This window comes from Oculina patagonica, chromosome 7 (assembly GCF_052425735.1).
Source record: "Oculina patagonica isolate OP01 chromosome 7, crgOcupat, whole genome shotgun sequence".
Lineage (NCBI taxonomy): Eukaryota > Metazoa > Cnidaria > Anthozoa > Scleractinia > Oculinidae > Oculina > Oculina patagonica.
In genome coordinates, this window is record NC_135764.1 from 8,384,039 (window position 1) to 8,397,621 (window position 13,583).

A 13,583-nucleotide genomic window follows, 5' to 3' on the forward strand; every position below is an offset into this window, starting at 1 on the left:
TCAACATGCGTGTGGCCTATTAACCTGAAGATTAAAAGATTCGCGTATGTAAACAAATAATTCTCGCCCTTATAAATCAACCCGTAAATGTCTGGCGCTTTTCCATGACCTAAATTCAAGATCATAAGACCTCACGCTCATTCCAGAGGTTCCTTTAGGCACGAACGCTTGTTTTGATCAACAGCGCCATTTTCAAACTAACAGCTTTATGATATATCAAGTTTAACGAGAAGATGGCCATGCTTTTAAAGATAACGGTGTTTTTGGTTTGTTTATCTTTAATTTGTTATGGCAAGGATCAATCATTTGATCAATCACTCGAACAAATAGGTAAGTTTGTAATGTCACGCAGCACTATTGTGGCTAGTATTTTAAAATACTCTTATATATCTCAACACGGAGTCCAGATCTCGAGCAGTGTTTTTTAGAAACTTTGTTAGTATATGACTGCTGGCTTATAACGCTACGAGTTTATGCGTGAAGTCATTAAGATAATATCGGAAGGGGGAGGGGTAAGGTAGCCTGGGTGGAGTGGTACCGATGAGGGACCTTTTTCAGACAAAGGCCGCAGACAGTATCGCATTTAATTGGGACCTTATTCAATATAAAAGACCCTGAATTTCATTTCCTGTCCAGCATAACCTGAGTATCAGGCCTTCTAAGCCTGATACTCAGGTTATGTCCAGCACAATGCTCTTGTTAACCCTGATAATTTACAAATAGCTGATGGAAAAATAAGGGAAACTTAATAAAGTTATCGTATCGTATCGTATCGTATCGTATCGTATCAAGAAGCTCCCCTCCCTCAATTCTTCTACCCCTCGATTCCGCTTCTCATTGCATTGCCTGTTTTTATTTCTTTAAGCTTTGTTATTTTTAGGAACGTGATAGTTTTAATTACCTGATTATGAACTTAACAGCTGAAAAGGAAAAATGCCGACAGTCTCGAACTAGATTACTGTGTTTGACAAAATTGTTCATTATTATATTAACCTGGGGTTAAATCGTTCAATAGCTTTTTAGAACGGAAATTGTCTCGAAAGCAAGCAACTCTAGACGGGAAGTGTTTTAAAATGAGCACCTTTTGAGCTACAGTTCTGCAAACACTAAGTACTGAGGCTTTCTCAAGACTACTGACTTCTGCGTTTATTTTGAACCTCATAAAATGTCTTGTATATGCACTGTTATGATATTTCGAATGTTGTTCAAACGAAACAGTTTCAATTAGAATGTAGATGTCAGACTGCTTCGTTTGTTTTCACAGTCAAATGTCCGTAATAAGTCAACTCAGCTTTTCAGATCTTTATTATCAGACTAACATAATCTCTTTTTAAGCGCCGATTTCATGTAATTTAATGTGTAGTCCCCAGTAAGACCGTTATTGAATCAGTTTCGTGATGTACCCATTAAGACATTCATTATAACGTCATAAATCATTAAATCCAAATTGAAGTGATGATGAAATAATTCCTTTGTGTTGTCGACTGAAATCCTGAAAAATGTATCATCTTAGTTTAAAAATAGAAATGTGATGACCAGATTTTGTTTTCAAATTTTCAATTCGATCGAAAATTCGTGGGCCACAAGTTTGTCGATCGCAAGATATGCTGTGTGGAACCCTTGTTAAACTTAAGTCGATCTTTAAAAAAAAACATCTCAGAAAGACAAAACAAAAAAAAACAAGGAGACAATAAAACCAAAGAAGCAAATGCGAAGTAGTCTACCCATGGATTGTTTCTTTTCCAGTTTTACTTAAGAAGAATTTCAGAGTTATTTTTTTAATGTAAGAAAAAGAAACAAACAAACAAACAAACAAAAGGACCTCGTGGTAGTGTTCTTGAAAGAACCTTTAAATGGTAATACGATATGTCCTTTATTATCCGCAGACTTAAAGATAGAACCGTATTTATTGACTCGAAACTATTCAAATTTGACTCTGGAGGCATTGACATGATTCATGGACCCAGTGATATTCTTAATTTATCTCTGGCAGCTGCTAATTTCGAAGATAATCATTATAATTAATTCGATAAAAATCCCGAGTGTCCGAGACATAACACAGCTTTTTAAGGTAACCTTTAATTTGAGAAGTTTGCCTATACTTACATCACGCACTTAGAACAAAATTAAGATTTATTACCAAACGTATTCTCTTACTTAAGTTCTTATCTTTGATTCTTTTTCCGTGAATGCGCGCGTTAGTAGGGCAAGGCAGAAACAAATAATTACTTGTTATAAGAACGTATACAGATTGCTAACGTTGCACAAAAAAAAAATGCAAAAACACCTTGAAATAACTAAATATTATTGTACGGCACTCAAAAAAGAAAAAGAGAATCCGCTTGGATCGGGGTTTCTTTTCTTAAATAATAATAAAAAAATTCCTTGAAAGTTACTGCTACAGAACGGTTATCATACAAATTTTTAATCTTCACCTAGTGTACTATCAATTCACAGCTATCATCCTCTGTTCCTTGATTTGGTACCAAAATCTGGACTGGCCCATGGACTATTGTGTATTCACCTCCTCCCCCCCCCCCCCCCCTCTTTCAAACCATCCCCACCACAGCAGTAAGAGTTTTAAAAATAGGCAGGAGTTCATTAACTGGTAAAACCTGCTGGGCTTCTAGCACACCCCTCGCAGACTGAAGGGATGGTCGTCAAAAGACGTAGGATTAATCACGTCATGATTTTGAAACAGCAACCGTCTTGGACCCGCCATCTTGGCTTTTTAATGCCAGTATCGAGAAAAATAAATTAAACTTATTTCAACTCTCAAAATCTAAGAAAAGGGCGCTATATATAGTTTAAAATGTAAAGTTAATGTGAGAAATTTGGTGCACAAAAAAACAATTTTCATAACTATGGCATGCTTTGGAATATTTGTTGTTATTGTTGTCGTCGTTGTTGTTGTTGTTGTTGTTGTTGTTGTTGTTGTTGTTGTTGTTGCTGCTGTTGTTTTTGCGTTAAATGAGAAAGTTGGTGGCCCCTGCTTGAATCTCCTCCTTAAGCCTTTTGTTCTGGGCATTTTACAAACAGCCATAGCGATGCGTGATACATTTTCTTGCTCTGATAGTGACTGAGGAATACTGGGACGAGCTAGAAGAGCAAGACAGCGAAAATAACGGAGGTATAAAGAAAATATAGTGGCTAAGCAACAGTAGTTATACGATAGTTAATTTCAGCTTGTTGAAACATTATTTAGCCTGTAGTTTTAGAAAGTTTAAGTTAGCACTCGCCATGAATTAAGGAATGACTCTAGTATTTATGTAATGTTTGTCATTTCTGCTCTATGTGTCTTCTCAACTCCGTGTGAGAGGGAAATCACTTCGATGATTGGCTCAGCTAGTGGTCGTGACTGAACACCCCAAAATGTAAGATCGTGACAGAGCAGAGACATCAGCCGCCCCCTCACCCCTCCACGGAGACTGAAACGTATGTTTCTTCTTTCCATTTTATCTAGTCCCAGCCCTCTCCAAAGAAAAGACGAAGACAAAATTTTCCCCCACTGTGTCGCCAACACATAATCATCTGCCATGACAAATTGTGGGATGTCCACACGCGCCGTGAAAAACCACCAGCAAGAAGTGAGCCCAAAGACCACCCCCTCCAAAAATTAGTGGGACTCTTTTTTTTTTTTCAGTTGAGCACTGGAGTTTTTTTTAGTCGTTTAAATGTAAACCAACGAAAAGAAATAGCTAGAATGCGAAGTTAACTGTACATGTCCGGTACATAGAAGATATTTTTTCATGGTACTGCCGTAAGCCCCCGCTTCAACAATAATGCCAAAAAAAAAATACTGGTCAGGCGGTCGGGCCGGAAGGCAAACCTTTTGGTTTTCGCATTAGTCATTTCGCACGGAACCTAACCTAGTATTTTCCCTTCCAATCTTCCCGCTTAGTCAATAAGTTCATATAATCGGGAATAACTGGCCTCATTTCAAACGTTACTGACAGCTGTATATGACACTTAAATTGTCATACCTGTATTTATTGTGTTTTATTTTATTTTTCGTTAGGGGAGATTGTGTGTTGGTTTAATAAAAGAATTCTGAGAGTTGGAGAAAACCTGGACAACGATTGTGTTTGCAGGAAGTCCGGTTTTATTGTATGTCCATAAATATAACAGGTATATTTAAATTAAAAGTACAGACACTAAAATTGTTGGCCATGGTCGTCTTTCCAGGATAAGGAAAAGGCAGCGAAAGATAATTCAGTTAACGGTTCAATTCTGTAGATGCGTTAACAGCCATAAATAATCGTGCTCTTTTAGGGAATGGGACTTAATCACAGTATAGGGTCAGTTGGCACTCATAAACATGATCATGTTCATGTTCTTGTTCTAAAATTATACTATTTGGCTTACCTTCGTTGGTAATAGGGGAAGCTGTTGTTAGCGGGACGCTGTAGGGCATTTTAAATGTTATGCCTTGGTGGGTGTTAATAGATATAGGATAGATTTTCTTTTGAAGATCATCAAGTATAAACTTAGTTAAAAAAAAATAATCCTTAAAAGATCTGTTCGAGGAAAAAAAATTGAATGCAGACTGGATGAAATAATGTCGGGGTTTAGAAGATATTAACGTAAATGCAAATCTAGCAGCTAACCGATGAAAGTGTTGTAAACATTACCTATTTGTTTTCTGTTTTTTTTTTCTCCTTTGCAGCAACAGTTGATGACGAAAGAATCAAGATCGTGGCAGTGAGAAATATAAAGACCGAGCGAAAAAAGTTTACCCGACTTTTCAATTAAAATAATACAAAAACCAGAGCAGTACTAGTTTTTATGTTTTAGATTAATGCCTGCTAAAAAGAAAATTAACTTGCATGAGATCTTAAATGAAACACACTGTATTTGTAGGGTTAAATAAGTTCCTCTTTAAAATGACGAATTTCTCAAAACTGTTTAAAAAGTTTAAAATGAAACCGTTCTTGCTTCACGTTGAACAAATGTCATTAAATATATATACATATATATCAGATCCCTTCATCGCTAAGTTCGACTACGGATTTTTATTCACGTTCGAGCTGCAAAATTCGTAAAACGAAGAATAGAACAGAGATCCGAGGAAACCAAGATCTCACCAATTATGGGTACTGAAAGCGAGCGACAAAGGAGGGCAACCGAGAGAAACGTGGTAGGGAAACCAATGTCAAACGAAACTGCACTTGTAAGGGAACAGACAAAAAGGATGCCAAAGAATAATAATAATAACAACAACAAGCTGAAAAAACATGGTTTGACACCTGGAAAAAACAGGGGAAATGGATACAAGAGAAGATGCTTGGAAAAAAGCGATTTAAAAACGGAGCCGCGAAAAAAAAAAGTTCAATAGCCGGCGCTTTATTTGCATTCCGAATGGTACATAATCGGCTACGTTGCAAGCAAAACCGTCTTTACTCTGTAGTCTTTGGCGCAGACGAAGAGAGATCCAAGAGGAATCTTGAGCTCCTCCACCACTGCACCACTGGACCCCCGTTTCCCCGCCCCCACCATCCCCCACCAACCTCCACAAGAAGAGAAAACGTCATGTCATATCTTTGTGTTATCGTTTCCCAACAGTCAATGCGTCACTATGCTTATAATATATAAACTAATGTTTGCCTGCGCTGTGCGCTGTGAAGTTATTCAACTGCTGTTCGCATAATGCAAATGAGGATGGTATATTTTTTCACATATTGGCAAAAATGTCAATAATTCTTATCTTATTCTAATCTTTCTTATTCGTTTTGTACATCGTTTATTCTATGTTATGCAAGCCGTTCAAATCCGACGAAATGGTTATCAAAACAGTATTAAATTTCGCAGCACTTAGTTTTGTGATAACGAATATTATTGCATCATGCAAAAGATGCAGGAGATGTCACCGCCCTTATTGTAATTCGCAGCGTGCAAAACGCTCTCGCGATTGTGCCTTGTCATTCCTGTTTTTTTTTCTTTCCCATACAAAGGAGTAAAGAGTTAAACTATTTTTTTTCGAGTTTTTTTTTAAACGTTTTGCTAAAGCCATTATCCTCTTAACAAAACTAGCCTTCACTTTTTGCAATTAGAAGTGATTGTTAGTGGGGCGAAAGCTTTGGTGGTCCTGTATGATATTAAGTTATTTCTCTGAATATTTTCAACTGAAAAGACATAATATTCATGACTACAACATTAGGGATAAGAACAAATTAGTTATTGACAGGGTTAAATTAGAATCGACCAAAAGAGCGTTTTTTTTATAAAGGGGCCGATATTTTTAATAATTTTATATGAATCTAGCTCTAGTCTTTTTATCGCTTTTTATATGTCTTTTTCTTAGATTTTTTATATAGCTTTTTAACTGTTTTTATTACTCTATTTTATTGACTATTCATTTATTTATTTTTAGCCCGGGACCCATGTTGATAGCAGTTTTTATAACTGAAATGGTCATCCTGTTTAAATATGTTTTAATTATTATTATTATTATCATTAAAAAAATAGCTTCAGACCTCTTAGCAGAAATAAAGGCTTTTAACTCGCAATTTTATCCGCATGGTCATGTTTGTAATACTGAGTTAGCAGATTTTTGCATCAAATTCTTGTATATTAACACAAGATATTCAAAGAAAGCTTCTTTTTTGAAGAAAGTTTTGGTTTGCCTATACACGCAGCTCTATGACACTTTTAAACGAAGACGTTATTTTCAGCACGTTTTGAACACACAAACATAAAAAAATCCGAAATTATTTTTAGACACGTCCTTGACGATGGAATTTTATCATTTCTGAAGGCCAATTTCGGTGATCAAGTTCTTATCAGTACTGAAAGGAGATTACTAAATACTGATTAGAGTAAAACTGACATCTTCAATTACAGATTGTTGACAAAAGTAGCACACAAAAGCCAATCTCAAACGCAGTTTTTTAACACAAAAGCGTGAACAATGCAGACGATCCGTTATCAAGACGAACCCAGTTTAAAACAGTTATTTAAAAACAACGTCACACAATTACTCCTTCTATTAAGAACTACAAAGTTCTAAAGCTCCATTCATGGCCACACACATTCAGGGACTGTTTAAGAGTGTTGTAAGGAAAAAAAAAAAATTGGCACTACAGGCAAAGTATCGAAGTGCCAGCCAGGACTCATACTGTTTCTTTAAACAGATATTGATAACGACGGTAGTCTGATAAGAATGTATAAACATTCAGTAGCGAATGTCGGGTTTGATTTAGTTGCTTCAAGACCATTAAAGACTGCAAAGATCCGAGTAACATTTAGATATATAAAAATCCGCGATAAGCGGTTCCTATTTACTTCTGTTCACACCTGACATAAAAATAATGTCTCGATGTCAGGGCGTTTCCCTGCCCGTTATTTTGTATGACTGGGGGTCTTTCCTATTCGCTGAGTACAAAGTTTGTGTCGATCGCGTGCAACCCAGTCAAATCCAATTCAATAGTTAACAAAACAGTGTCACGCAGCATGTAATTTTGTGAAAAAAATTGCATCATTAGCGAAATAGCAATGCAAGAATCCTCGTCGCCCTGATAGTGACTCGCAGCGTGCAAAACGCGCTCACGTTTGTGCCTTTTTGTTTTCGTTATTTCTTCTTCTTCATGTAAAGTAATAAAAAGGTCGATTAGTTCTCGTCTAGTTTTTATTTTATATCTATTTATTTTTTATTTATATTTTAACGTTTTTCTGAGACCATTTAATAAGCTCTTAACAACACTAGCCTGACCATTTATAACTAAAAGTGGTTGTACGTGGGGCCAGGTCTCTGGTGGACTTGTATGATATTAAAAAGAGTTCAAACCTCTTAGCAGAAATGAAGGCTTTTAACTCGTAATTTTAACCGCATGATCATGTTTGTAATAAGCTAGCAGGTTTTTGCATCAAATTATTTTATATTACCACAAAACTCTAGAGGAAAGCTTCTACTTTAAAAAAAAAATCATTGTTTGCTTTAACATGCAGCTCCATCCTGATGAACCTTTTAAACGAAAACGATTAAATTAGCACGTTTTAAACACACAAGCATCAAAATATCCTAAGTTATTTTCAGAAACGTCATTAACAATGGAATTTTATCATTTCTGAAGGCCAATTTCAGCCGTCAGGTTCTTATATTGAAAGGAAATTACTTACTTCTGATAAAAACTAAAACCGACAGCTTATATTACAGGTTGTTGACAAAAGTAACACAAAAGCCAATCTCGATCGTAGTTTCTCAACACAAAAGCATTAACAATACAGACAACACGTTATAAAGACAGACTCAGTTTAAAACAGTTCTTTAAAAGAATAGATGGGATAAAAAGTGTCTTTCTCTATATGTAAGATATTTTAAGGTCTACTAGCTCCGTTCATGGCTACACACATTCAGTGACTGTTATTGAGTGCTGTCAGGAAAAAAAATGGCACTTCAGCCAAAAGAGCGAAGTGCGAGCCCGGCCTAATATTGTTTCTTAAATAGTTATTGATAAAGAGTTGAGTCTGATAAAGATGTAGAAAAATTCAGAAGGGGTTGTCGTTCTACTAGAACATTATTCATCTTCAAACGAAAAGTCACTTCAGTGGGAATAACCATGCGATCCCCCATGAATATGTCCCCCACCACCTGAATAACCCCCTCTCTCTGTTTAAATTCCACCCAAAACAAGACTGTTCACAGCGCGCATCTTTTACTCGGTTAAAAGATCGAAAAACAAATCGCGAATATAAAGGGCTGTCAAAAGTCTCACCCCAAACTCCGTATCAAGTTATTGAAGCGCGGGGCGTACGTACAGCCGCAATTTTATATGGTCTTTGCATTGCATGTCTTTATCAATGAAGGTCTTTTCTATTCTTTTTTTTTTTTCAACTTTTGTTCAATCTTATGCGAGCCTTTCAAATCCTGTGAAATGGCTATCAAAAGCATGTTAAGTAGCACTTAGTTTTGTGATAAGAAATCTATTGCATCATGCAAAAGATGCAAGAGACGCCACCGCCCTTACAACATTCCGCAGCGTACAAAACGCTTTCGTCTTTGTGCGTTGTTGTTTTTTCCCACACAAAGGAGTAAAGAGTTAAAATAGTTCTCTTCGAGTTTTTTTAACGTTTTGCTGAAACCATTAACCTCTTAACAAAACTAGCCATCACATTGATAATTAGAAGTGGTTGTTAGTGCGGCGAGGTCCCCGGTGGTCCTGTGATATATATTTTAAAAAAAGCTTCAAACCTCTTAACAGAAATGAAGGTTTTTAACTCGAAATTATGATCATGTTTGTAATAAGCTAGCAGACTTTTTGCATCAAATATTTTATATAACCACAAGACTTTCAAAGTAAGCTTCTTCTTGTTTGCTTTAACCTGCAGCTCAATGGCCTTTTTAAACGCAAATTTGTTTTCAGCACGTTTAAACTTATAAGCATCAAAATATCGTGAGTTATTTTCAGAAACGTCCTTAACGATGGAATTTTATCATTTGTTAATATCAGCCGTCAGGTTCTTATATTGAAAGGAAATTACTAACTTCTGATAAAACCGACACGTTAAATTACAGGTTGTTGACAAAAGTAACACACAATAGCCAATCTCGATCACAGTTTCTCAACACAAAAGCCTGAACAATACAGACAACCGGTTATAAAGACAGACTCAGTTTCAAACAGTTGCTACAAAAATAGGTCGCACAAAAAGTATTTTTTCCTTCCTCCTTAAAAACTTTACTAAGAGTGGAAGTTTAAAGCTCCATCCATGGCCACACATATTCCGTGACTGTTATTGAGTGCTGTCAGAAAGAAAATAAAAATAAAAAAAAAATGGCACTTCAGCCAAAATAGCGAAGTGCTAGTCCGGCCTCATATTGTTCCTATGACCACATATTGATGAAGATGGTAGTCTGATAAGTATGCAGTAACATTCAGTAGCGGTTGTTGGGATTGATTTTGTTGCTTAAAGACGGTTAAAGACTTTGTAAAGATCCGAATTACATTTAGGTATATAAGAAACCCGGAATAGGCGGTCTCTTATAGTATTCCGCAGCGTACAAAACGCTTTCGTGTTTGTGCATTGCTGTTTTTTCCCCACACAAAGGAGTAAAGAGTTAAAGTAGTTATCTTCGAGTTTTTTTTTTGTCATTTTAGTATTTAATACATTACTGTATTTGTTATCTCAAATGCTCACTTGCGTGCGTGTATGTACATATTTTTTTAACTTCGCCCTTTTACGCCATTTGCGTTTCATTTTGCACTTCATACTTCAAAAGAACAAGCGTACGTGTCTTTCATTTTTTTGAGTGCTTCATTTTCCACCCAGGTAATGTTTATGAATTTTGTGCTTCAGCATTCAGTTTGTATGGCGTGGTCACGCGCAACTTGCAGACTTCATATTTTAGGCGTGCCAGACCTCGCCTCGCCTCTTTTAGCAACGCCGTTTTCCAGTTGCATACTTTTGCAATTAAACAGCATTTTAACCAAAAACACTGATTTTTTTTGAACTTCAGTTTTTTTTTAATATCAGCTCGTTAACACTGCAGCTTAGTGTTTAGGCGTTCAACAGCAATGTAATTTCCCAGTAGAAACATTAACAAAATTTTACAGAAAGACTTAAGACTTGAAAAAAGGGTCGTTAGTTAAAAAAAACAGTTCTTTTATAAATTATAGTAAATATCAAAGGTGTCGTTTATCGAGAAACATCTTCTTGTACCCTAAAAAGGCTCGATATTTTTTATAGGTAAAGATATAAGTGGCGTTACGGTAAGAGTTTAGGGTCGAGATATCGTTGGATGGTCCTTGGAAATCTATAGCAATCTTTTGTAACCGGACAGAAATAATTGGACTTCCGTCAACTAACGTTTAATATTATTGATTTGTTGATGTATAAAATAATGCGCTCACATGGTATATTGAGTTGAACTCTTGAAGCTTAAGAGAGGTTTCATATTCCCACGCTCCCACACATTATTTTATATGTAGACTGTGTTGTTTTATTTCCAGGTTGAAAACGAATGATGTTTCCTTTAATCGCCTTCGTTGCATGTTTTGGATCCCTTTTCTGTGGACACGTCAGCGGTTACCCGGTAAATGGTACGTGATGTATGTGGCTTTTGATCTTTAACGGTGCAATTGCTATTTGCTCACGAACTTGATCATAACGAATGTAGTTTTTCTTTTCTTTTCTTTTTTTATTTTTGGACTGATGTTGTGGAAGAAAAAATAATGTATAACTGCAACTTTTGTGGCTCATTTCTCCGAAACTAAATGGCCACTAAAAAATAATTGCCTTACATTTTAGTGTTATACTATTTCTGTGGACGTTTCAGGGATTTTTAATAGCTTTTCTCTTCAGATTACCCGACTTTCGCGGGTTTCTTGTACTTCTCAATGAAAAGAATAAGAGCCTTCGTTTCTTCTTTAATCGTGGGAGAAAGTTAAACTGGGTAAATGGCTCACTTTTCAGAAAACCTATGTTTTCGTATGGCTTTTCAAACGTTACGCCGACTTTGCTATGAATAAATTGAGGCATTTTTATTCCACAAATTGCGATGTCAAGAGTAGACAAACAATCTTGTCCAGCTGGTGCAAAATCGCGAAAAACCTCGCTTTCAAGTTCCATTCCACGCTAAATCGCTCGCTCCAATAGTCAATCAGAGTGCGAGAATTCTCTAAGCAACGCATTTTTACCGAAAAGTCAAGACGGGATCCATCATCTCCTACGGCTACGAAAGTTCGGGAAAGGGATATGACTGCTAATATGTCCGAGCTAAGATGCATCCTTTAGCTCCTTACAAACACAAAGGGATCCAGGGGCCGTAATCATATCTGACATATCGCCTCTAGGCATCGCTTTTCCCTTTGCCAAAGTTAAGCATATCTGCCTTTGAATGGTAAGAGTGGTTTCAAATCTTGAAAAACGGCACACTAACGTAATAACAAAGTATATGTATTTATTTTCTCTCCATCTCTTTCAGATTATGCTCTTTATTTCCGAGCCAAAGGAGTGACTGATTACTCTAACATCTGGGGCATGCCCAGCATGACGGAGTTCACGGCGTGTTTCTGGATGAAGTCGACGGCTAGCTATGGAACACCGTTCAGTTACGCTGTAGCAGCGCACGCTAATGAATTGCTTTTTTATTACTTCCCAAACTTTGAATTTTGGATTGGAAACGCATACAGGTAAGCGAATTTGCGTTTACTGATCAACGACGACATTTGCCACCGTTAGGAAAACTGTTGCGGAGATAACTTGGGTCCAATTTATAGTACAAGGAAAGTGGCGTGTGTTGGCGGGGGGAAGGGGGGGGTGGGGGATGGTTATTTGTGGGGGTGGGGTGGGGGTGAGGTGGGGACTGGGGAGGGAGCTAACACCTTTTGATCTGCACTCTATTCGCAAACGTTTTCACTCCCATTTCCCTTTGAAGACCGTTACTAAAGAAAAGAAAGGTTGGAGGTGGGAGGGTTCATAACCGGAATAGCAGATAGCAGATAGGTGGCCTATAGTCGGGAAACCCTAAAGAGAGATGGTGTACATGTAGGTCCAAAATTATCTTTGATGTTCACGACAAGGCTTCTTATCATCTTTAGGAATCGTCAGGAGTGTTTTGATCAATTTTGGAACTTTTGATGGCTCTATTTTGTATAAGTGACCTGGTAGCTAGATTTTGGAAGGTTCAGACTAAGCCTCTCAACCTAAAACCAATGTTAACGACGTGTATAAAACGAATTCATATTGGCAGGGGTTTTTTCAGTTGACAGATTTCTGATCGTTTAGAAGTTTATGAATTCATTCAATCGAGGAAAATTAAATAAACTGAAATGTTGCAAAATTCAAATCCCCATTCCATCTGTGGTTTTGTCGAAAGTTGCCATTAAAAAAAAAAAAAATAGGTCGACTATTTTACCTCAGTGCATATGACATCGACTTTCTTCCTGTCACAGGATTATACCGATATCAGCAAATGATGGGAACTGGCATCACATCTGTGCGAGTTGGAAAAATACAGGCGCATGGCAGTTCTACAAAGATGGATTAATGCACACGCACAGCGTCGGTTTCCAGACAGGCTACACTATTAAGTCTGGAGGATCCTTGATGCTTGGACAAGAACAAGATTCACTTGGAGGAGGCCTGGTTGCCAATGAGTCCTTCCAGGGGATGCTGACAAACGTCAACCTCTGGAATAGAGTGCTTACGGCAGCTGAAATCAATACGTTGTCAAAGTCCTGCCTGGCTGGAGCGGGGAGCGTATACAAGTGGACCGACTTCATACACGGCGTTAAAGGCAACACCGCGGTTGTTATTCCATCTACCTGCAGCCCTTGACTCCGCTGTCGGAATGAATGCCCCTCAGGCTCACTGGGTGGATGGCCATTTAAAGTAGTTAAGATAAAGGAACTACCTAAACGGTTACAACTTAACAACTGCAATTTAACAAAAGATGCACGTTAAAAAACACAATGTTATAATGATCAAAATAAATGTTTTGGCCTCCCAGATTTGTTATTAAAACTGATTCCTCTACTCACATTTCGATCCCTTGAACATTGCGTGATGCTCCTTGGGGGCAACGTAGCGTGATGGTCCTCTGGGGAACGTTGCGTAATGTTCCTAGTGGTAGTCCTGAGTGCTGA

General features: G+C 37.3%; 2 protein-coding genes and 1 long non-coding RNA gene across 3 annotated transcripts in view; all 3 read left to right on the forward strand.

Moving 5' to 3' along the window:
• The window catches only part of LOC144661647 (lysophosphatidic acid receptor 3-like), a 668,415-nt gene that overhangs the window by 353,543 nt on the left and 301,289 nt on the right, over window positions 1-13,583 (forward strand). The window lies entirely within an intron of this gene.
• LOC144660671 (uncharacterized) lies at window positions 141-4,929 on the forward strand. Its single transcript, XR_013572132.1, has 4 exons — window positions 141-330; window positions 3,077-3,130; window positions 4,019-4,128; window positions 4,667-4,929. It is a non-coding gene; the product is annotated as an uncharacterized LOC144660671 (long non-coding RNA).
• LOC144661669 (neuronal pentraxin-2-like) lies at window positions 10,825-13,356 on the forward strand. The gene is made up of 3 exons (XM_078522475.1): window positions 10,825-11,036; window positions 11,921-12,128; window positions 12,891-13,356. The coding sequence occupies exons 1-3, from the start codon at window positions 10,958-10,960 to the stop codon at window positions 13,273-13,275; spliced, it is 672 nt and encodes a 223-aa protein (XP_078378601.1). The 5' UTR covers window positions 10,825-10,957; the 3' UTR covers window positions 13,276-13,356.